General features: G+C 58.5%; 1 protein-coding gene across 7 annotated transcripts in view; it reads right to left on the bottom strand.

Annotated features, from left to right (window-relative positions):
• AGPAT4 (1-acylglycerol-3-phosphate O-acyltransferase 4) overlaps positions 1–24,040 on the bottom strand; it is a 98,445-nt gene that overhangs the window by 16,339 nt on the left and 58,066 nt on the right. For 6 of the 7 annotated variants that reach the window (XR_016233573.1, XM_051855176.3, XM_089332498.1 and 3 more), the window contains one exon: positions 2,653–2,822. Coding sequence is in view for 6 of the 7 variants with exons in the window: in XM_051855176.3 (XP_051711136.1) it covers positions 2,653–2,822 (170 nt within the window). In the remaining variant the exon portion in view is untranslated. Of the gene's footprint in view, positions 1–2,652; positions 2,823–16,960; positions 17,373–24,040 lie in introns of those variants that run through there. The other variant, XM_051855177.3, reaches the window with a different exon arrangement.

Below are 24,040 nucleotides of genomic sequence, written 5' to 3'. Positions count from 1 at the left end.
TCACTGCCTTCAGCAAGGCTTCGCTGTCCCCGGGGGCTGACAGCCAGCGGGCAGGTGAGCAATGAGGAAATGCACCTGCTGAGAACAGGTTCAAGTTCCTCCCCAAGGGTGGTCCATGACAGTCCCAAACCAGCACCCTCTTCCCCGGCCACCTACCACTCCCCCACTGCGTCCTCCCCAGCACACGAGGGGTTCACGCCCGGTCAGGTGGCCTCAGGGCGCTGCTTCCTGTCTGATCGAGGGGTGCTCACTGGGTGTCACCCTGGCCGGCCACACCCTGCTGGCCTGAGGGGAGATGCCCATGTGTACTTGGGCCTCGCAGGGGTGTGCGTGTCCCCCTGTGACCTCTCTTCCCACACGACGCTGTCCCCAAAGACGGGTTCTGTATCTCTGAGCCCATAGTGCCCCGTGCCGCGTGCAGGAAACACACACACGGAACCTTCACAGGGGCCGCGTCTAGCACACGTGCCAGTGGCTGGGGGAGGGCAGGCCAGGCATCGTACCCACCCCGCTCGCTCTATTCTCTCTCTGAAGAACTGCAGTCTGTTTCAGGCCGCGCAGCTTCGGCTCCCCTCAATGCCTTGCACAAGTGGGAAGAGCGGCCACGGCTCCCGGCCCCCGGGGAGCCACCTCGCCTACCCGGGTGTGGCTGGGCTCACGGGCTCCCTTCTAAGACGGAGCAAGCTGGGTGCCCGAGCCGCGACGCCTGTCCTGGGAGCGCTCGCGCTCTCTCTGGGCCGCCATGGATACCCCATCCCGATGAGGACCTGCAAAACAGCCCCCTGAAGCTTGACACCCACCCTGCCAGAAGTCTCCCCGCCGGTAACCCCAGAAATGTGACCGCGCGCATCTTTTACTGAGACAAAAACTAGCAGTGGGGACCTGAGGGCTCCGTAACCTCAACTCCTGGTCTGCACTTCTGGAAGATTCTGCCATCAGCCGCCCCTGGGCCCCGTGCCCCCTGTCTAAGCCGGGTCTGCCCTCCAGGCCCGGGGCCCTCTCCCACTGTCACTTCCCCTCCATGCGCACGCAGGTTTCCCTTTCCCCCAGCTCTGCCTGCCTCCCCCTGCCTACTCACGCTGCTCCTCTAGGCTTCTGTGTGGTCCCTGCCTTGTCGGTTCCTGCGGCCCCATTCCACCAAGGAGTGACCTCCGCCTTCCCCGAGCCCTGTGCACAGCTCGAGCCAGGAGGATACCAGAGGCCCCGCCCCGTCGGCAGCTGGTCCTGTGCCCTCAGGAGCGCAGCCAGGCCTGTCCCTGTCCCTGTCACCGCTCTCCAGGCCACCCAGCTCCCCTCCCAGCCCCACCTGTGGGGGAGGAGCAACAGCACAGGGATCAGCCTCAGTCAGTCCTGGAGCAAACCACGTGGCCAAACCGAGCTCTGGGAGCTCATCTGTACGCCACGAGTGACGGCACCATGACGAGCAAGAGCACGACAGGTGTGCGGCACACAGAGCCAGCAGGACCGAACAGGGAGTGGAAAGGGCCCCAGAATGCAGCAGGCACTGCCCTGCCCCACACAAAACACCCCAGCTGCCTAGAAACTGCCCCTGGAGCGGTGCAGGCGAGCCCAGGCCCAGTGTGGGACGGCTGCTGTCCTGCTGCTCCTGGCAAAGGCTCCGGGTGCCCTCCCTTCTGCGAGCTGAGCTGTCCCTGACCAGCGGGATCTGTGACAGACAGGGCTGGGGGCGGAGCCATCTCTAAACCACAGGACTGCGACCTAGCTCCCGCCCAGGACTCTCAGAGGCCCATACGGGAAGTTCTGCTTTGGTTCCTAACCAGGGACTTGAACAGGTGCACGCGCGCGCGCACACACACACACACATGTACATGCCAAGTGTCAACAGGAAAAGAGAGGCACTCCAGCCGGCTGGCTCCGCCCCCTGCCCACCTCCTCTCTCCTCCACGGCCAACCCTCCCGGTTCTCCAGGCCAGGAATTTGCCTTCCGGGCTACGAGACCAAGAGTGACGTGAGCAGTGCCCCTGTCCGTCTCCGAGCGCTGGCCACACACGCCCTGCATGGAAAAGCCGGGACTTCCCGCCTGCCACACTGGAGCCCCGTGAGCCCGCTCGGCCGCTGCACACCCCCTCGTGTTCAACACCACAGACATCAGCCGAGGGACCCAGATCTAAGGGTCTGCAAGCTGCGTGCGAGAAGTCAAACTCCCAGGGGAAAAACGTAACTCCCTGAGAATCCCTCAACCCTCGTGCTTAGGGGACCCCACGTGCTCGGGCCTACAGCGAGGAAAACCCGGAGGCGAGTTCTGCCCGAGGCCAAGGAAACAGGAGCGCACAGTAAAGAATACAGACAGGAGGTACAACCAAACCCAGTCACCGCCGCGCGGTCCCGAGCAGAGCATGTAAACTACGCAACGTCTTTAAGGTGGGTGCTCTTCCTCTGACTCAGAAAGGTTCCTTTGAGGATGGAGTGAGGGCATCGCATGCAGAACGCCGGGCGTGCAGTAACCGCTGCACCCCTTCCGGCTCCCGAGAAGACACCCACCCCAACGCCAGCCTAGACTGAAGAGCATCGCCTCCCGCGGAACCTGCCTGTTGATTCCTCTGGAAATTCCCAGTGGTCACGCGCGAAGGGGAGGCCGTGCTGCCCAGCTGGGGGCACGCCCGAGGCCGGGGGGACGCACGCCCCACTTACCCCCAAGATCCCAAAGCGCTCGGCCAGGCTCCAGCCACAGAGGAAGTCGATCTCGAACTTGTGGTTCAGAACCACGATGGCGTTCTCCTTTCCGTACAGGGGGTAGGCCTGCGGGTCGGTGTAGATGGTACACTCCGTGCCGGACCACCACTCCAGCAACATCACCAGCTCTGCAACACAGAAACGCGCACAGATGTTCAGCCCGCACGTCCTCCGGCCCCGCCCCCCACTCCCCACCGGCGGGGCCGTTCCTGAACCCCGTCAGCGCACACTTGGGCTCCTGGAAGGCCTTAGGGGGAGCAGGAAAAGCGAGAGGACTCCCAGGATTCCCTAGGGTCTGCATCGTGGATTAAGCTCCGTGGGGAAATCAATCGGGAAGCCCGGGGCCCGTGGAGGATCCGCACCTGTGTCACAGAGCTCTGACAGGCAGCACGGGTTTGTGACACACTGGGACACTCAGACTCCACCCACGGACGCCAAGACCCGACTGTCCCTTCCCACGTAGGACCTTCGAGGCCTCCGGGAGGCGTGGAGAACAGCCCAGGGCTTTTCCCAGGCGGTGATGATGAACCCAAGTGTCCTCCCAGCGCCTGGACTCCGGGAGGCCAGCCCCCAGTCGGGTCACTCACAGGGCAATCAATGCCTGCACGTCAGAAGTTGTGCAGAAAAACAGCTGAACGAGGGGGTGACTGTGTAGCACCCTGAAATGATTTTAAAGCTGAAGGCGGTGGGCAGGTGGGTGGTGGGCAGGTGGGTGTGGGTCCTCCCCAAAGGCCATGCCCCTGTCTTGTCATCGGGCAGTGGGAAGCGCCCTTTGCACAGGTCTCACACACACACACACACCACCCCACATGCACACAGAGGCAAGGGATCTGACCTTGAGGTCAGCCCAGCCTCATGTTGGCCCGAGTGGCTGCTCCTGGAACTTCCTGAAGGCTGGAGGCAGGAAACCCCAGAATGCTCTGGAAAACCCCCAGAATGTTCTAGAAAGCACACAATCTAGTTACTAAGCAGTGAGCATGTTAACCTCATGACGCCTCGGTGTCACCAGGCTTGGTGGCAACACAAATACCCACCACACTGGGCGCACTCGGAGCGTGGCTTGCACACAGCACCCAGGAAGTGGGAGCCATGGGGTCCACGAAACACTAGCAAGAGCCCAGAAGTGAGGAATAAAAAGCGGCTGCCTGCTTCTGGGAGCTGACGAGACACAGGGCCCTCCGCGTCATCCCATGGGCAAGGGTGGGACTAGAAGTGATGAGTCAGCAAAGGTCAGGGCTCAGGGTGGGCAGGAGGACAGAGGGACTGAGTTAGTGATGCCCCAGGACAGCTGGGATTCCCTCAAGGGGCCAGGATGACCAGGAGCACAGGGGAGCGGCCAGCACGGCCCCATGGGAAGCTGGGGGGACAAAGCTGTCACCGTGCCACTCCGTGTGGGCCACACGGCCGAATGCCCAGTCCTCCCGCCCCCACACACCACGTTGCCTGGCACCCTTCACAGCCATGTCACAGCCTCTGACCGCAGGCCATGGCACCAGAAAGCAAGGACCATCTGGCCTGGCTCACCCTAACCGCAGTGCCAGCCAGCGCCCGGCACCTCGCTGCTTTCGGCTGGCCTGTGATTCTCTCCGTGTGCGAGCACGCTGGGCGGCGCCACGGATGAGCACTGGACCCGCAGACCGGACCCCTGCCTCCCACGCTCACTGCCTATGGGGAAGGCGGCTCAGCAGCCAGGACTGCGTGACAAGAGGGGGGCTGAACACCACGCCCACGCCAGGCTCCAGTCCTGGTGCTGTCACTTAGCGGTCCTGACACTGAGCATGTTTGAGTCTGGTGTCCTAGCTGGTAACAGAAGGAAGGTCAACGGTGCCAGAGCTGCTGTGGGTGGGAAGATTCCGTATTCCAAGCACGTGGCGTAAAGCTGTGCATGGCAGGTCAACAGATAGCCATCTTCTTACGACTGTTACATGCATGTGCGTCTCACGGCTGTCGTGTGCATGGAGATCCTTATGTCTGTTACATGCATGTGAGTCTTATGTTACACACATGATGAGTCTTATGTCTGTTACATGCATGTGAGTCTTATGTCTGTTACATGCATGAGTTTTATGTCTGTCACATGCACGTGAGTCTTATGGCTGTTACATGCATGATGAGCATGTTACATGCCTGTTACATGTATGTGAGTCTTATGGCTGTTACATACACATGAGTCTCATGTCTGTTACATGCACGGTGATCCTTATGACTGTTACATGCATGCTGAGTGTTATGTCTGTTACACGCATGGTGAGTCTTATGGCTGTTGTATGCGTGGTGATTCTTACGACTGTTACATGCAAGGTGATGGCACACAAGGCTATGGCCACTGAAGGCAGACGGACAGGGAGAGACGGGCAGAGCACACAGTGTAGACTTCTTGATCAGGATTAGGATTCATGGTTTCGTTCAAAAGACAAGAAGCCATGGGAGCCTTTTTAAACAGGCACACACCGGATGCAACGTGTGTTTTGCAAAACCACCCTGACCCCAGCGGGAACAGACTGGAACAGGGATGGAGAGGAGGGAGGCCAGCTTGGAAGTGGCTGCAGCTGCCAGCCGGAGGGGACGGCGGCCGCCACGCAAACGCCAGGTCTCACTGGTGCAAGAGGTTTGTCCCCCCCGCCACCACAGTTCTGTTTTTTTGGTGAAGAGCTTCACTGTTTTTAAGGACACAGAGCCCAGGCACAGACAGAGGGAAACACAAACCCCTCAGCGGCTCTGAAACGCGTCCGCTAGGCCAGCACTGCCACAGGGCGGCAGGGGGACAGCGCCACCGTGGAGGTCACACTCGCGGCGGATCTGCCAACCCACGGCTCCGGCGCCACGCCTGGGTCACCGCTCCTCCTCCTCCCCGGACCCTCCACTAGCGTCCTCACCCCCAGGCCAGGTGCTTCTGTCCAGCTCTGTGACCAGGGCCCAGCTTCCGCACGGCGCCCACACCAGCCGTGACCCAGGACAGACTGCAGCCCGTTCTCGGGGGGCGGAGCTCATACTTGGGGTTCCAGCCTCTTGCTCCCCCCCCCCACTTCACGTCCACTGCCCCTTCCTGCCTGCGCTCCCTGGGACCAGTCCCACATGGGTGCACACTGGGCTGCACTGGGCGGTCCCAGTGAACCCCACTGAGACACTCCCTCTTCACCCCCTGCCCCCCCCACCTGCCCCCTTCCCAAAGGTTAACCAGCATGAACAACGTAGAACCAACTCTTCCTGCCTTGCCCCTATGCATCGGCCACACACGCATGTACACACACATGTGCAGACACACACACGTGCACACACGTGCTTCCCTCTGCAGATGGGCTCATCCTTTGCTGATGTCTGTCAACCACACAGTGTATTCTAGATCTTTCTCTGCGCAGATGTAGACGGTGACGTTAGCGAGCACTTACAGAGCTCTGGTCACCTGCTGCTTTCCACGTGGCTTGTATCACACTCCTGGGGGCTGTGAGGCACCACTCTGAACCCCGCGTTAAAGGGGAAGACAAGAAATCCAGGAGGATTGCTCGTTCTCGGCTCAATGTATGAAGCTGCCATTTTCTAGGTCAAAAGCAGCCGGCATGGCGATCCCGTGGAGTCTGACGTAACAGACGCACAGCAGTGACGATGCGGACGGCCCGTGCTTTGTTTACCAGTTCTGCTACCGACTGGCAATTTCCCCCTTGTTTTTTCATGGCTACAAACAATACCCAAAGACATCTTTGAAAATGAATGGTTTTGAAAATATTTGTGCAAGGCCGGCACCGCAGCTCAATAGGTTAATCCTCCGCCTGCAGCGCTGGCACACGGGGTTCTAGTCCCGGTGAGGGCACAGGATTCTGTCCCAGTTGCCCCTCTTCCACGCCAGCTCTCTGCTGTGGCCGAGGAATGCAGGGGAGGATGGCCCAAGTGCTTGGGCCCTGCACCCCATGGGAGACCAGGAGAAGCACCTGGCTCCTGGCTTCGGATCAGCGCGGTGCACTGGCCGCAGCGCACCGGCCATGGCGGCCATTGGAGGGTGAACCAACGGCAAAGGAAGACCTTTCTCTCTGTCTCTCTCTCTCACTGTCCACTCTGCCTGTAAAAAAAAAAAAAAAAAAAAAAAAAAAAAAAAAAAAAAAAAAAAAAAAATTTGTGCAAGCATTTCCGCAATGCAAATACACCAGAAAGCAGGCGTACGGATTACGGTCTTGAATCCACAGTGGACGAGGGGTCCCTCTGCTGCTCCCTGGGCTAACCCTGCCAACTCCTCCAACACACGTCCCCGCAGAGCCTCTCCCACTCACATGGCCACGGCCCCGTGGCCTGGCCACCTTGTGTTCCATTTCCGTGTCCCCATGTGCAGCGCACAGAGGGTGCCGGGACGCATCGGCCCATAGCACGTGCCTTACTGAGTTGGCTGCTCCTCTGGAAGCCGGGCAACAATGACAAGGTCCTCCACAGCACGTCCGGCTGCACCCCCCTCCCCATGTGCGCCACCTCCGCTGTTGGCCACAGCCTTGCTCAACAGCGCCCCCTCTGGTACCCAACGGCCGCTTGGAGCTGCCCCCTCTGAGATGGGCCACTTGTCAGTCAAGCCAATGCCATGCCTCCAGCGCCAGGGCTCTGCACCTGCTGAGGGCCCGGGGGCACACGTGATGCCTGGGGTCCTGCAGGGCTGTGCCAGCTCCCCCAGTGCTCACACACACTCAGCCATTCCTGCCCGCTCTCCCGTAGGCCAAGGGGGGCAGATCGTGAATTACTCCGATTCTGTCTCTCTGCGCTCTCTCTCTTTGGCAATGGTGGCACCATTTGCTTTCTAAGGACTCATTCTTTGGCACCTCTATTGAACTCAGAAAGTCACCGACAGGCACCCGAGCCGGGGGCCCAGGAGGGAGCAGAGCCTCCTATTGTCCAGTTAGGTCAAGAGTTTCAGGCTGCAGTCCGGCCCACGGCATCGCAGTGCCAGGAGCCGGCAGTAAACGCGACCAGCGCCAGTCCCTCCGAAGCAAAGATCTGGCCTTTGGGAAGCACTTGCCTTCCTCTCTGGTGTCCAAGCGAACACACACTGAACAGCAGGAGAAGCAGCTGAGGCTTTTATCCACAAGAACCGGAGCGTTTGGTTGAACAGTCACTTAGAAGACAGTAATGCTGGGAACTGAAAAATGCAGCAAATTAAAATGAAACCAGAATGGGAGACGGGCAGGGGATCCTTGTGACCTCCTACCCAGGGCCACAGACCCCAAACAACTGCCCGAGAGGGACTTCCCAGAGGGACATGGAAGTTCCAGACTCCACACACTGCTGGACCTTGACCCCTAGGGCGAGGGGCAGAGGGGCCCAGGTGAGGACAGGGCCAGGTGCACCCAGGGCACTGCCCAGGAAGGCCACCTGGGGAAGGCAGGGGCTACCACGAGAACACATCAGACGGGCCGGCCTCTGTGGCCCCGGGCCCAGGGCTGGCTGGGCTACACGTAGCAATGACCTCACGAGCCAAGGGCGGGCGGTCACAGCCCTGAGCTGTCAGCCACTGGGCTGCTGGCCTGCATGCCCACGAAACAGAGGGGCAAGGGAGAGGAGCGAAGTTTGATCTCCTGGGCCCTGGTCCCATGCAGGAGCTCAGTGATGGGCAGGTGAGGCCAGCTGGCCCTCTGCTGTGGACACGTGTCCTGTGTGGGCTGGTGCACAGCAGCCCCAGCAAGGGGCCGTCCTCACCCAGCACCCTCTGGTCCTGGGGCACCCAACCTCCCGTTCTGAGCCCACAGGTTGGGCACTCTGTGTGAGTGCCCCAGCCTCCTTCCCCTAAACCCTACGCCACGGCCGGGCTACAGTCACTCTGTTGCTAGAGTGTGTTTCCTTAGCCAGGAGGGAGGAGGGAGAGCAGCCTCCCGGTCGTCCCCTCTTCCCAGGAAACTATCCCCCGACCCCAGGAATCCTCTGGATTCGGCTGCCCTGGATGGCCCCGCCCCAGCGGCACTGGCAGGCCAGGGAGCCACCGCCTCTCCTGCAGTGGCTGGGGGTGTGCCGTGAGCAGAGCAGGGCCCGTGGCGTGGGACGGGAGCCCACACGCGGTGCCTGGCCGCTGCTGCCGACCCATCGCTGGCCCCCCAGACCCCCGAGCTCACACCGTGAGTAAGCCTGTGTGTAGGGTCCTGGTGCTGCAGCACGTGTGACAGTGGCCACGCCCAGCATAATGCACCCCAGATCATGATGGGGTGCACAGGAAGGTGGGGTGCTGCAGGCGTTTCTGGGAGACCAGCCCCTCGGGCGTGTTTTTACAAGCTCAGCCAGCCCAGTTTTGCCAACTGTGGTCTCCTCTGGCTGTTCCCAGGGTCCAGGCTGAGTCCCAGCGCAAAGTCTGCTCTGAGGGCCTTATGGGGGCAGCCCGGGGATGCTGCCTGTTCTGCAGACCCCACCTGGGGACCCCGGAGCTATTTTCAGTTCCCCAAGGAGCAGCTCAGGAGGAGGGCAGCACAGTCCCCGCTGCTATCCTCCTGTGGCTGGGCCCGGAAAAGAACAGAGACACAGGGTGGCTGTTGTTTGGCGAGCAAGGAGTGCACAGGAGAGAAAAGCAGGCAGATGGGGGTGCGGTGAGAGGCCCCCTTTTCCATCTGGATGGAAGGAAGAGGAGGAGACAAGGATGGCAGCTGGCACTGGCCGAGTGCCTGAGATACTGCCTGTGCCCGTGCTACAGGTGAGGAGCGGGACGCTCGGCCCCAGTGCAGGGCATGGGTCCGCAGAGGGCCGTGTCCAGCAAGGGACAGACGCCCGCCGTGACCCTCTAGGTCCCCAGGGACACCGAAGCCCTGACTCTCTGAGGGAGGAGACGGACAAGCGGGGAGGGGTCCGAGCAGAGCCAGGCAGTGCCTTTCCCATGACGTGAAGATCAAAGATGCGCCACAGGGCGTGCTGTGCAGCCTGAACACACTGAAGCCCCCGTGGTGCTGTGCACGGCCTGGAACGCAGCCAGGGCCTTCCCCGCTCCTGATGCCGCCAGCAACAGCAGCCGGACACAGCAGAGGCCACGGCAGGCGGGAGGACACAGCAACACAGGCCCGCCCAGCGACACTGCAAGGCAGCGAGCACCCGAGTCGTCTCTCTACCCTGTCCCCTCTCCAGACCGGGCCCTGGCTCCACGCTGGCCGGGACCCCAGGGCCCAGTCTTCCCTAGAAGACTCCCACGCCATGTCAAGCCCCTAACAGCTCTGCCCACGGTGTAGGCAGGGACGGGGGCCCGGGCCAGCACAGCACAACAAGGCCGCCACCTCCTCCCTGTCCTGCCGAGAGTCGAGGCAAACGCTACCTAGCCCGGGAGGCAGAGACCCCGCGGGGAAGGCTGACGTCCATAGGCTGCTGATGGGAGCCCTGAAGAGCAAGCTCAGAGGTCAAAGTCAGCAGGCGTTAGGAGCAGAATCAGATCAGAGCCAGGAGACCAAGGAAAATGGCATTTTTATCACTGACTTCACCGAACTTCAGCGAAGACACGACTACACCTGTAGTTATGTTATGTGTAAGGTAACTGGGCAACTGCAGGTTTATACCAACTGTTTATGATCTCGCTTTAAATTGATGGTCATTTAGGTTAAAGACTAGACCTCGCACCCCCAAACTCCTGCAAGCACAGACCGAGAGCCCTCACATTCCCACCGCCTACAGGTGGCGCTGTCCCCCGTGTGGCTGCCCCAGAGGCAGGCGACTCCCCAGCAGCCACAGGAAGCAGCCGAGGTCCTCACACTTGCACAGCACCCTCCACCTGGGGCCCCTGATCACAGGGCAGGGGTCCCACCAGGCCCGCTCCACGCCCCATCCAAAACTCAGAGAGGAACTACAAAACAACACGGTTCCCTGGAACTGAGTGGACAGCAAGGTGTGGCGCTCGCTCTCCCCGGAGCAGGCTGCAAACACAGGAGGGCCTTGCTGCTGGGGCCACAGAGACAGAGAAGTCCACGGGGTGATACGGCCCTTCCTGCTGCTCAAGCCGAGTCTGGGCTTTCCCATACAAGACCAGCTGCCCACTGCCCCCGACCTGTGGCCACGCCTGTGGGGCCCTGCGCCCTGCCCTGCTGCTTCTGTGTGGGTCTCCTGCTGCACTCCCCCTGCCTGTCCTCTCTAGCAAGCCCATGGGCTCCTGAGGACTTCCAGGAAACCTCTCATATCCCAGGCCCTGCAGACGTGGGCTCTCCCCAGCTTCCCCCGGGCGCACCTGCTGGGTCTTCCTGCGAGCTGCCACCAGTCCATTCACCAACAGACGCTCCGGCGCTTTCTCTCGGTGATGCCTAACGGAGCGGAGCCACATGGCAGCATCCCCAGGGCCCACCCAGACTCCTCCAAGGACCCACCTTTCCCACTGTGGGAAGCCCCAGGCCTGAGAAACAGCAGGAAATGGCCAGGTCGCCCTCGCTGGGCCCTGCACCTGGTCGTGAGGGCGCCAGGGTCTCCCTATTCTCTCACGGGTAAGGTGCAGAGCACTCAGCACACAGACGAGGCTCAATCCTCTGCAGGACTGGCCTCCACGGGGGCTGCTTGGAGGGGTGACCCCGAAAGCAAGCCTGAGGAGCAGCCCGTCTGCGATGCAGGTGGGCCTGCCGTGAGCTGAGCACCTCCCCCCCCTGCCTACCTCATCCCAGCCCTGGCAGGTGACAGACTCAGACAGGCATTCTCTGAAGCTCACAACTGCAATGGTGATGCGGCCAGCATGGGGCAGCCTTTGTCCCAAAGCCCTCAGGGCAGATCAAGGCCATGGTGGGGGGGGGGTGCCTGAGGACATGCTGCGGCTCCACCCCGCCCTGCCCGGTCCCACAGTGCGTCCCTGAAGACCCAGCCCAGGGCAGCTGGACATGGGAGTGTGGGACAGGGGACTGACGCTGGCGTTCACGGCCACAGGGTGGGCAGTGTGGGCAGTGGAAGCAGATGCCCGTAAGTGGCGACACCACTCTGCTGCAGAAGGAAGCTTCCGGAGCTGCACACAAAAGGCAGGCAGAGGGCCTGCTGTCCCCACCCTCGACCGAAACCTCAGGCAGGAAGCTGGGGGGGGGGGCTGGAGCCCACCTGCCTCTGGAGCCCTGACCCCTGGCCTCTCGCACGCCCAGCCGATACAGCAGCTCACTGATCACTGATAACTGACCACACAGTCCTGGGGGAGCCTTGCTCCTCCGGTCAGCAGGGGTTCTCATGGAGCCGGCGCAGGGCCAGCGTGGAGACGGCGTAGTGATGGTGACGGCGTAGTGACGGTGATGGCAGCGTGGTGGTCTGGCAGCTGAGCGCCCCCAAGGGGCCCACGTGCTAAATGCTCATCCCTGGGTGGTGCTGGGGGGTGGTGGGAGCTTTGTGGGGGGCACAGGGTGTGCCCTTGAGTTCGGGTTATTGTAAACCCCTGGCTCCGCCCAGCAGTTCCCTCTCTGCTCCCGGTTTGAGGGAGACGCACTCACGCCCCTGGCGTGATGGTGACACGATCACACTACCCAACCATGACGCGAAGCAGCCCCGCCAGTCCTGAGCCACAGCAGGTGCTTGGACCTTCCAAACCGGGAGCTCAGCAGACCCCCGCCCCTTCCCCTGGTGAGACGGAGTCAGTGGAAGATGAGCACCAGGCCTGGCGTGATGCCCCAGAACAGGATGTACTGGACGCTGTCGGAAGCGGGAGCGTCTCACTCACGGGTGTTGCAGTGCCAGAACCAGGACCACAGTTCCAGAGGCAGGCAGCTAAGGTGGGAGCCAGATGTCAGGTAGGAGCTGCGCTCTCAGCCAGGGACAGGCGGTGGGCTTGTGGGGGTGTGGGTGGGAACACAGGAGGACTGAGCCAGGCGGAGTGCTGGTGGTGCTTGCTGGGCTGGGTGCGGAGCGGCGGGAGGACGAGGCTGGCCGTCGTCCCAGGGTCTCAGCCCTGAGGAAACCCAGCAGCGCCCGGCCTGCCAGTGGCAGGTGCGGCAGGCGTCACGTTAACCACCAGGACAGGCGCACTGGGAGGGAGGAGGCAGGAGGGAGCGAAGGGCACTAGGTGGGCACTTGCCCGAGTCCAGAACCATCCAGAATGGGCACTCTACTGCTCCAACAAACCCACAGCAGTGAAAAGAAAATTCTCAAAATCACGACCACTAGATGCAATGTACAGTGCTGACTGAAATCCTGAATTAAATCCTCCAAGTATGAAAGAGCTGGTGTTTTGGGGGGGGGGGCAACAACTGGGGACATCTGGATACAGATGGATGTCATTATACTGAAAAGTATTGGTGATTTCAATAGTTGTACTGATGATACTGTGGCTCTGGTTTTAAGAGGTTCCTACCCTTTACAAAGCACAGCTTGGGGGAACTGGGGTGACAGTTCATGCCATGTCTATAATCTGCTCATTTTCATCCTTCGCTAATCCAGTAACCAACAGTATGGGGGATATTTATTGTTGAATCTACGTGCTGTGACTATGAGAAACCTTCAAGCTGTTCTCTCCATTCCTGTGCATTTACGTTTTTCATAATAAAAATGTCAAAAGATACAAGTTCCCTCTCCCACTACGCCTGGGGGGGGCGACACGTCCGTCCACACTTGGCTGGGACCACCAGGCCCTGCCTCCAGCACGGCCACCATGACCAGGAGCAGTGAGGAGAGGGGCGAGGACAAAACTCTTAAGAAAGCTGCCACGTGCAAGATGTGGCCCAAGGCCCCCACGGACATCTGTTTTTTTTTTTTTAATTTAATTTTGGAGGGAAATGACAATCAGAATTGAACTACAGGGCCGGCGCCGTGGCTCACTAGGCTAATCCTCTGCCTTGCGGCGCCGGCACCCCGGGTTCTAGTCCCAGTCAGGGCGCCGGATTCTGTCCCGGTTGCCCCTCTTCCAGGCCAGCTCTCTGCTGTGGCCAGGGAGTGCAGTGGAGGATGGCCCAAGTGCTTGGGCCCTGCACCCCATGGGAGACCAGGAGAAGTACCTGGCTCCTGCCATCGGATCAGCGCGGTGTGCCGGCCAGGGCAGCCATTGGAGGGTGAACCAACGGCAAAGGAAGACCTTTCTCTCTGTCTCTCTCTCTCTCTCACTGTCCACTCTGCCTGTCAAAAAAGAATTGAACTACAAATGCTTTCCCTTTCAGGGCCAGTGCGGAAAGGGTCCTTGGAATGTGTGTGTGTGTGTGTGGGGGGGTCTTTGCTTTCTGCCCTCCCTCTCCTGCTCAGCTCTTACCAGAAGGCCTGGCCTGGGCCCGGGAGTCACCAAGCCAGAGCCGGGGCCCCTGCACTGCACCTCTCTGTGGCAGTGACCTGGGGGAGCAAGCTCGCCCCATGCCTGTGTTTCCTGCTGTCTGACATGGAGACCACGGCCCCCGGGGCTGCAGTGCCACTGCTGTGGGCAGTGAGCAGAGCTGGGGGCCTGCTCTGCCAGCCCTGCTGGTGCTGGGCCAGCTCTGAGCATAAAACCAATGACCAGGCATGGTGTCTGCCCAGCGCTCTCCCTGCCTGGCTCCTGGGTGTCACAGGAAGGACAGTGGACGCCGTGGGTCCAGTCTGTTGTACAGAACTGGGATCAGTAACACCCACATTAAATATGAACTCACCCCGCTGGCGCTGTGGCAAAGGGGGTTAAGCTGCTGCCATGGTGCCAACATCCCAGATGGGCACCAGTTCAAATCCCAGCTGCTCCACTTTCTGACGTGCCTGGCAAAAGGCGGAGGATGATCCAAGTACTTGGGCCCTGCACCCACGAGGGAGACCCAGACGAAGCTCTTGGCTTTGGACCAACACAGCCCTGGCTGTTGTGGCCATGAGGAGCGAACCAGCAGACAGAAGAGATATCTCTCTCTCTCTTTCTCTCTCTCCCTCTTCCCTCTCTGTAACTCTGCCTTCCAAATCAATAAACGTAAGAAACAACACGAATTCACCCACGCAGGCAGACGCTTCACAGCAAGAAGCCCCAGGACTTCCCTCGGCAGCCCATCTCCTTCGCACCTGATCCACACCCATCGCTCCTCCCCACGGGGGACCAAATGCCCTGCTTCGGAGAGCTGCAGCCAGCCACCAGGTCTGAAGCACCCTTGCCTTCTGTCCTGCCCGGGTCGGTGCCGCTACCCAAGGCGCCAGGCCTGGAGCCGTTGCCGGAGCATGTGGCTTAAGTGCCACGCTCCTAAGGATCCCGCCAGCACGCTCCTAAGGTGTCACGGGGGACCCATTTCTTGAAGAAGGACAACTTCCTGAAGTCAGGTGGTTTCCTCTCCCCAGCACAGACAGGTGGACACCCCGCCAAGCCCAGGGCCAGCGTGGGAGGGACCCTGCCGGTCCCCAGTTCCTACTACAGAACCAGGAAGTCTGGGTGTGCAGTACATCAGCGTCCGCCTGGAAAACCAGTGCCAAGGCTCAGGGCAGAGATGGGCGAGAGAAAAGGCCCAGCCAGCAGCCTAACAGAAACGGGCAGACTTGTGGGGGAGAACGCACCCCCGCGGAGACACGGGTCGTGCAGGGGCAGGGCCTGAGCAGCCCCTGAGGGGTCCATCCACAGGGGACCCCAGTGCTCGCAGCCTCTGCCACCATGGCTCCCACCACGGGTCTGGCCAACACCAGGCACCCGGCCCTGGGCTGAGACTGCAAACAGCTCACGGGGCTCCTGCACGGGGCTCCAGGGCAGAACTGCGCTTCCTGGCGGCCAGCCATGCGCCCCCCTCTACGATTCCTGCCGAGGGTGTGTTAGCCGCGCCGGAGTTCTCACAGGCAAACACTCCACGCAGCTGCCTGTTAACCAGAGGCCGATTAAAATGGTAATAAGTTGAATTTCTTACCTACACACCTGAGGTCCAGACCGAAGAGTGGGGCGACTTCCCAGGTCACCCCCGCCCTCTGCCATTTTCTACAAACAGCCATGTGCGGCGTCTGCAAGAATCCTGACCCGGAGCAAGCAAACGCTGGGTCAGCTGCTCACATCTCGCCGTCCGTGGCGCCTCACCCGGCCCTGCCTGTCCTACCCGCTCTGAATCCTCCAGGTCCACCACAGTCACCAGCTCTCCACTTCCAGGGCTGTCCCCAACGTCCCGATGCCCACTCTCCCTGCCCTCGGCGTCCCTGCCCGTCAAGCCCAGCGCTGCTGCCACCTTCGTCCAATTCTCACCTCCAAGGCTGCTTGCTCTGAGCCAGACAGAAGGAGCTCAGCCCCTCCCCGCTTTCTTTACCTTCCTTGTACCACACAGCTCAAGCCAAGACAGGTCATAGCCCGCGCGGGTCCCGGAAGTACCTAGGATGGCCGCGCTTCTCCCTCTTCCATGGTTCGGCTCAGCTGAGTCCCGATGCACCCCTTACAACCTCATGGGGTGATCGCTCTGCCTTGAATACAAATTCCATCCCACCCACCCCTCACTAGCTTAATGACACTGGCCTGTCACCGAACCTCCCTGGCTTCCAGTGCTCTCTGCGAAGATGGGAAGATAAGGACCAGCACAGCGGCACAGCAGGTTAAGCTGCTGCCAGCAAGGCCAGCATCTCACATCAGCACAAGTTCGAGTCCCAGCTGCTCCACGTCTACCCAGCTTCCGGCTAACATACCTGGGAAGGCAGTGGAAGACGGCCCAAGTACCAGGGTCCCTGCCACTCGTGTGGGAGACCCGGATCCAGTTTTGGGCTCCTGATTCCAGCCTGGCCCAGTCCCATCCCAGGGCTGTGGCCATCTGGGGAATGAAGTAGCAGATGGAACGTTTCTCTCCCTCTCCCTGTCACTCTGCTTTTCCAATAAATCTTTACCCAAAAATGGGCCAGCACTCACGGACTATTCTGCACAATAAATGAGAAAGCAGCTGTGGCAGCAGCGGTGCACCCCGCCCCTGGGCCGGCCTCTCTGCCGCCTGCTGTTCCCTCTCGCGCTCTACCCACAGGCGTGCTGTGCTGTCTTCTCCTGGCATCGCACGCCCAGCCTGTGCAGGGCGGCTCCCCGCCTGCCTTGCTGTGTTGCTGCGTGTGGCACAGGCACACCGAGTTCACCCGTCTTCTTCTCCCACGTGCCTGCCTGCAGCTCACCAGCCAGGGGACAGCACAAGTCACCGAGCAGGACTTGGTCCACGTGAAAAATCACTTCAGGCTGGAACAGTCTGAAAGTTCATGGTCTTTAACAAAAAAAAAAAAAGAAAAAAAAAAGAAAGAAAAAAAAAGGGGGGGGGGCATCGAAAGCATTTCTAAATTTAGGTAAGATACATATCCGCTTAAAACGTTCCCCTATGGCATGTCCTCGCTCACCTTCCCCTCACTGGATAGAATGGGGCTTATTTTCATAAATCAAAGTCATCACTCACAAGCACACACACACATTTAAAATTCTGAAAAGGATATTTAAGATGATAAAGTATACCCGATCGTCATGATCCCTCTTTGGGGCAGACACGTGGAGAGGAGACCGCGCTGCAGTGGCTTCTTCCCAAGCCGCTTGCCCACGTCAGCCTCAGCCTGGGGCTGCAGGAGACGGCTCCGTCTCTCCTGACACGAGCCCAGCTGCTTCCGTCAACAGGTTTAGCTTCCGAGGATGCCGTATGAGCAGCAGGTCCTTCTCTCCCATGGGGGAGAAATGGGCTCAGCACAGAGACCCGAGACCCTGCCCTAGCACCACCAGGAACTGTGGGCGGGCGCTTCCTGTTCGTTCTTTACACAAGCACAGGGTTTCCTTGGATTCGGAAACTGCAAATTATCCTTCAGCATCAATACGTCGTCCCCTGCAATCCCGCGTGGCAGACGCACTCATGCTTAATGGTGAGCCCTGCGGTGTCTGGAACACACATCAGGAAATCATCCGGAGCGTATCTGTGCTGTAAGCGTAGCTGGGTGCCCTGGTTTGTTCAAGCTAGCTCAGTCCTTTTCAGCACCGCCGTAGCCATGGCAACAGGCAAGGATGTGGCTCTCGGAGGGAGGCGGAGGGAGGCGTGGGGATGAAGCCGGGGATACCGCCTCGGGGTGAGCAGCCGTGGAGGGCTGAACGGGGCTTTTACAACAGCCACCAGGCCACAGGGCGACAACATCCCGTCCTACAGGTGACAAATGGAAGACCGACAGCTTCCCAAGGTCTCGCACGTTCTGGGCGTGGACATCTGCACTGGTTTGGGGGATGGTCCTCGTCCCCTGCTGGCCTCACGTGTCTGCACGACACCTCAGAATCCCAAGTGTGAACAGAACCTCTGCACGTCTGCTCCCTCCCAACCCCGAAGACGTCCTTGAGAAACCATCTGCCCAGGTTCACCCGAGCTGTCTCCAGCCCAGCTGTGAAGCCAGCGGGCGGGCACCACAACGGTGCCACCACGCCCTCACTGCTCGGCAGCCCTGGGAACAGGAAGGCACAGCACAGGGGTCTTTCTGACTAGGAACTGTCCTGGTCACCCACCAGGCTGCTGCTGTGACACCAAGTCGTGTGCTCAGGTCCAGGGCCGGCACAGCGGTGGCACTGGAGGGAGGTCGGGCAGCTCGGGGCCACGGGTGGGATCCAGGGCAGGGCACCCGTGGGATGGAGAGGAGGAAAGGGGAGGGCTGTCTCCCACACAGCTCATCTGGAAGCCCCGTGGTCACCCGTCAGCACTGGCGATGCATCCTCCATGCGCGTGAGACAGGGAGGTCCAGAACTTGCGTCAGGTCACAGACAGGTTTTCTCCATGGTCCGTGCACTTCACAGGTTGGCTCACGGCCAGCATGGCCCAGCGCAGCTCACCCTCCCTGTCTCCCACGGCCCCTCTGCTCCTGCATCAGCCTCTCCAGCCCCTGCACCCGCGCCAGCTGCCCCTCCCGCACCTGGCTCTTCTAATCGCTCCCAATGCAAGTGCACTTTTCCAATTTTCCACTGTGTTTTCATCTTCCCTAAGGCTCTGTATTTTGTGATCTAGGTTACAGGTGTGAGATCACTGTTCACATGTGAACACACCTGACATCAGGATGTGCCTTGCTATTGGTGGCGTACCTTGTTTAACTGGAACACTTTTCTTCCCCTCTTAGAGCTATGTAATAGACGCACCTCACGATCAATGTCATCTTAGACCCTGTGGGGCACGGAATTAAAGAAGCAGATGGCCATCCAGCTAACGTCACTTACACAAGCTGTGTCGCACGCAGGGCCACGTGAGTGGGAAGTGCCAGGGGTTCAGGGGAGGCGGGGGTATGGATGGCGGGGGGGGGGGGCACGGGGGACTTCCAGGGCAGTGCAACACTGCCTTGTGGTAGTGTCCTGTTAGGTACATGGCATTACACATCTGCTAAGACCTGCTGAACTCCAACGCTAACGTAAACTGGTAAATAATCATCTATCAATTATTACTATGTGCTGATTCATCAATCAACAAGAATGCCACACTCATGTAAGCTGTCAGTGCTAGGAGCAACTGTGTGTGTGTGCAGGGAGAGTATATGGGACCCCCTCAATTTTACTGTGATGCTAAAAATAGATGCTCTTACAGTCTGTCAATTAGAATACGAAACGGTAGGGTGATTTGGTCTTTCCTGTTTCTCCCATAAATTCAGTGATGAAGATACACCCAGTACTGCTTCAGGTTCTGGACTTCACAGTCTCCCAGCACCTCCAGTCAGTTTTAGTTATCTCTGATCAATCAATGGAGCTCGCAGGACACTCTCCCCGAAGAAAGCAGAAATGAGGAGCCAGCCGATCCCTGTCCTTAGGGTATTAAGGGAGAAGACCGATTCTCGTCCTGCCTTAACTCTGAATATCCCAAACCTCGCTCACTAACTGTGGGCACAGCGGAGAAAGATCGGCGAGAGGCCGGTGGCGGCAGGTCTGCGGGAGGAAGGAACTGTCTGCCCAGGATCTGCAACACCGCTCTCCAGGACAAAGACAAGCCGAGGGGCTTGTCGATCTGGTGACCGTTGGATTTGTCCAATACACGGTGATCTGTTGGGTGACCACTGGATTTATCTGATACACGTGACCCGCCCGAGGTTGACGACAATCGGGGTTTATTCTCTGTTCTCGACAAACACATGCAGGGGAAAAGTGTTTTCCCAGAGTGGATTTCCCACGAGGGGAGCCAGGTCAGACTCTAAATCTGCCCAGAATTGCACGTGGGTGTCAGAGTCCTCCCAGAATACGACATGATGAAAGCTCACCGTTTGATTACAAATGTAACAACATACTCATTAAGTGCACAGCGTGGGCAAAGCACGGTGACACACGCTTACGACGCGCTCTCTGCAATGGGGCAGGCACAGTGTCCCTGACAGACGGGCGCCCGAGGTCACAGAGCTGGGAGGGGTCAAGACCCAGGCCCTGCCCAGGCTGTCAGACCCTAAAGCCCACATTCTCGACCTCCGTCCTGTCTTGTGTATCAGGAATCAGACACAAATAACCTCAAAATGTGGCCCGGGGGAAACTGGAACTGGGCAATTTACCCTGCAGCAGCGTGCAGCCCCTCTGAGTGCCAGCTCTGCCGACGGGGCGAGTGCAGGGACGAAGGAGCCCCCCCGTGGACACAGGTGGACAGAGGTCCCACCCCAGCACCTCCAGGCATGGCTGAAACCAAGCCAGACTAGACACGTGCGTTTATTTCCTCACCCGTCACAGTCCTGGAGACAAGGGCGGCTGAGACCAAGAACACAATCAAGGCCACACTGCTGCTCGCGGCTTTCATGGACTGGCATTTAAAACACCAAGCGCAGGAGCCGGGTGCCGGCCTCCTCCACCGCGTGTGGCTAAGGTGGAGCTACAGGGAGAAGTCACCATGGACAGATGCCGTGGAGGCCCCAACATGCCGAGGCTGCAACCCAAACCGGCTGGGTTGGACCCCCGACCACACTGCTCTCCAGGCCAGCACGGTAACCATTCCTCCCAACGGTGCTTCCAATGCCGGGCTCCCCCCACCCCACTGGGACCCGGCTGAGCAGTGCACAGGACTACTGGGTTCACTCTGCTTGTCCTACACTAACGTATCTTCCACCCCTTCCCCACCTTCTTCTGTAGTAACCACTTCTTCCTCTGGGCTGGTTTCTAGGTTCCACATTGACTCAGCATCCCCTTCCTCCTGCCCCGAATGTCAGTCATCCTGGCCTAGAGTTTGAATTTCATCCCTCTAGCCGGACAGAACTCATGATCGCGATGCCCGATGCGACCCTGCCTCTCTCTCGGTCTCCATCTGAGACGGTCTCTCCTTTCCCGGAACTGTGTCTTTAGCACTGTCTTTAGAGAGGGTCTCATCGTGATGGACTCAGCCCCTGTTTATCTGAAAGTCAATTTGTTTTTTCTCTGTCTTTGTGAGGTATCTCTGCTGGATAGAGAATTTGGACCAGAACGTCTCCCCTTCCAGCACACACGGAAGGTATGACTGCACCGCCCTGGCCCCTGCCAGAGGCAGGCGGCTCGACTTCTGCATGTGACTGCCGGAGGAGTGGCCTGTCCCTTCTGAGAGCGAAGGGCCCATTCTGCACTTGGGTGGGCTGCGGCTTCCCCCCGGGTCTAAGTGTGATTTGCCAAATTTACTTTTCATGGGTTTCACTGGGCTTCTTGAATCTCGGATTCATATCACCCATCCGCTCCAGAAAATTCTCTTTCTCTATGCCCCTTTCTCTGGAAGGGCCCAGTCTTTCTCATGGGTGCCTTGGTTTTTCCCAAGGTATTTTCATCTCTTCATCTCTACTGCTTCTGGATGTCTCCTTGTGGTGTGCTTCCCGCTCACTACGATTTAGTGCAGCTGTGTTTAAGCTGACATTAATCCTGTATATTCAGTTTTTAAATTCAGTAGGATTTTTAATTATTATTCCTTCAGGTTCTTTTGGTTCACTGAAACACCTGCTGCAACTTTTATTGTTTCCTATTCCTTAGAGCCAGCAGGTGCAGTCCACGGACGGGAGAGCCACAGAGCCTCCAGGAATGGGACACCACGCAAATCTGCAGGCCGGCTGCTCTGTCTCTGCACTCCAGAGACTTCTGCCACCTTCAGTTCAGTCCGGAGCCCACACAGACTTCCGCACGGGCCACCGGGCCTGCGGGGTGGGCTTGCCTTGGGCTGTTCTTCACACTGGGGCTCCAGCTTTTTAGGGCTCCAATCTGAAGGAGGAAAATGAACCTGACCCCAAGGCAGGCTCTGGGCTGACGGCTGAGCTGCTGCTGAGGTTCAAGTCTGCTGGCCAGTACACGAACAATCAACACAGAGCTCACAGGGGAAGCAAATTATGAAAATCCCATGCACGGGTATTTTCAGAATTTTTGCATCAAAATAAACTTAACTTTTTTTATTTTTTGACAGGCAGAGTGGACAGTGAGAGAGAGAGACAGAGAGAAAGGTCTTCCTTTACCGTTGGTTCACCCTCCAATGGCCACCATGGCCAGTGCGCTGCGGCCGGCGCACCGCGCTGACCCGATGGCAGGAGCCAGGTGCTTTTCCTGGTCTCCCATGGGGTGCAGGGCCCAAGCACTTGGGCCATCCTCCACTGCACTCCCTGGCCACAGCAGAGAGCTGGCCTGGAAGAGGGGCAACTGGGACAGAATCCAGCGCCCCGACCAGGACTAGAACCCAGTGTGCCGGCGCCGCAAGGCGGAGGATTAGCCTAGTGAGCCACGGCGCCGGCTAATAAACTTATCTTTAAAATCTGCTTTTCCATGAACTTTCTGAAGTCCCCCTCACATATCCTCACAGCACTTGTGCTGTTATGACTAAATCTCTCGCCTTCTACCGTCTCTTAGAGCTTCCTGAGATGGCCGTACTACCTTGTTACTTCTTTGAAACTTTTAAGACCATTTTAAATACATATTTTATCCAGTATTTGTATTTACTTTCAGAAGAAGGGTTGGGCAAAACCAGCTAAGCAGTCATATTTGAAATGGGAGTTCTGTGTTAAAGAGCTAATTTTTCTAAGCCGGGGCTGGTGCCTTGGTACAGCAGGTTAAGCCACTGCCTGCAACACTGGCACCCAGAGGAGTGCTGGTTCGAGTCCCGGCTGCTCTGTTTCCACTCCAGCTCCCTGCTCATGCACCTGGGAAGGCAGCAAATGATGGCCCAAGCACCTGGGTCTCTGCCACCCACATACGAGACTCGGATGGAGTTCCAGGCTCCTGGCTTCAGGCTGGCCGCTGGGGGAGTGAACCAGTAGATGGTGGATTCCTCTCTCCCTCTTCCTCTCCCACTCCTTCAAATAAATAAATCAGTCTTTAAAAATGTAGTTTTTTTCTAAGCCATAACTCTCCCCTGGAATGAGGGCTGGGCATCATGGTCTGCAGGGTAGCCACTGGCTACTGAGCATTCGAAATGCGGCCAAACAGAGGTTTGCTGTGGGTGGAAAATACACACTGAGTTTTGAAGCCCTCAGACAAAATAGGAAATGCAAAATCTCCTAAGACTTTTACTAATGGACATATTTTGAAATATTTGAATAGACTGAGTAAAAATACATCAATAAAATTAATTTCACCTGTTTTTTTGAAATTTTTAATGTAGCCTCCAGGAAATTAGAAACCACACATGTGATTCTTGTTACTTTTCTAACGGGCAGCACCACGTGTTCATGGCAATGGTGTGACAATCCTTAATGAGCACTCCTGTCTCCTGTCTGTCTCACTGCCACCGTGTGCATGTGTCTGTCTGTGTGCGCGCTCGCGTGTGTGCCTATCTGCCTGTCTGGTGTGTGCATGTCTCCACACTCTGCCTGAAGAAACAAAGTTACTTTGTTCACTTCTGTTGCCAGACTCCATGCCTGTTACATTGTAGGAGCTCCAGAAACAGCTGACAAATTAGTGCATGAAACCATTTCTGTGGAGGACCTGACGCACTTGTCCCTTCCAGAGGAACACGGCCCTCGCTGGTCAGGGATCTGTCCCTGGTTCCTTCCTGCAGCCTTTTACGGCCACCCTGGGACGGCTGGAGTAATTCACAGGGCCAGTCAGTGTGGCGGGGGGCTGTGACCTTTCTCAAGCCTGAGTTCTACTGCCTCACACACAGCTCTCCCTGACCAGTGCAGCTGTCCCAGGCCAGCCCTGCCTGCGACCCACTGGGCAACCTGCCCAGGCTGGGTTTGGTCGGCAGCCATGTGGCTCTCACACAAGGCTACAGACACTGAGTTAGGATCTATCTGTAGTACAGGAAACATTCCGGCCCCTACTGTCCATGCAACTGCTTAGGAATTTCAATTGTTCAGAAGAGCAGCTGAGAAGTGTTCAGAAGATGGCCAAGTCCTTGAGCCCCTGACCCGCACTGGAGACCTGGAAGAAGCTCCTGGCTTCAGATCAGCTCAGCTCCGGCCGTTGCGGCCATCTAGGGAGTGAACCTGTTGGAGACCAACATTGTCTAGCTCCAAAACTGAATCTATTCTACTTTTCTCCAAAAGAATGCAATACAGTTTAACTTAACTACCCAGAGACAGTGACCAGGATGCGAAGTGAATTTCCCTTCTAACTGCAACCCAAGCTGAGGGGCATCTTGAGACAAGAATACAACTCCCTCCCTCCCTTTCCAGG

The sequence above is a fragment of the Oryctolagus cuniculus genome, chromosome 5 (genome assembly GCF_051225735.1).
Source record: "Oryctolagus cuniculus isolate XC-2025 breed Fujian yellow rabbit chromosome 5, ASM5122573v1, whole genome shotgun sequence".
Classification (NCBI taxonomy): Eukaryota; Metazoa; Chordata; class Mammalia; order Lagomorpha; family Leporidae; genus Oryctolagus; species Oryctolagus cuniculus.
Note: the sequence above shows the minus strand (reverse complement) of the source record. Positions and strands in the feature narration are given on the sequence as shown.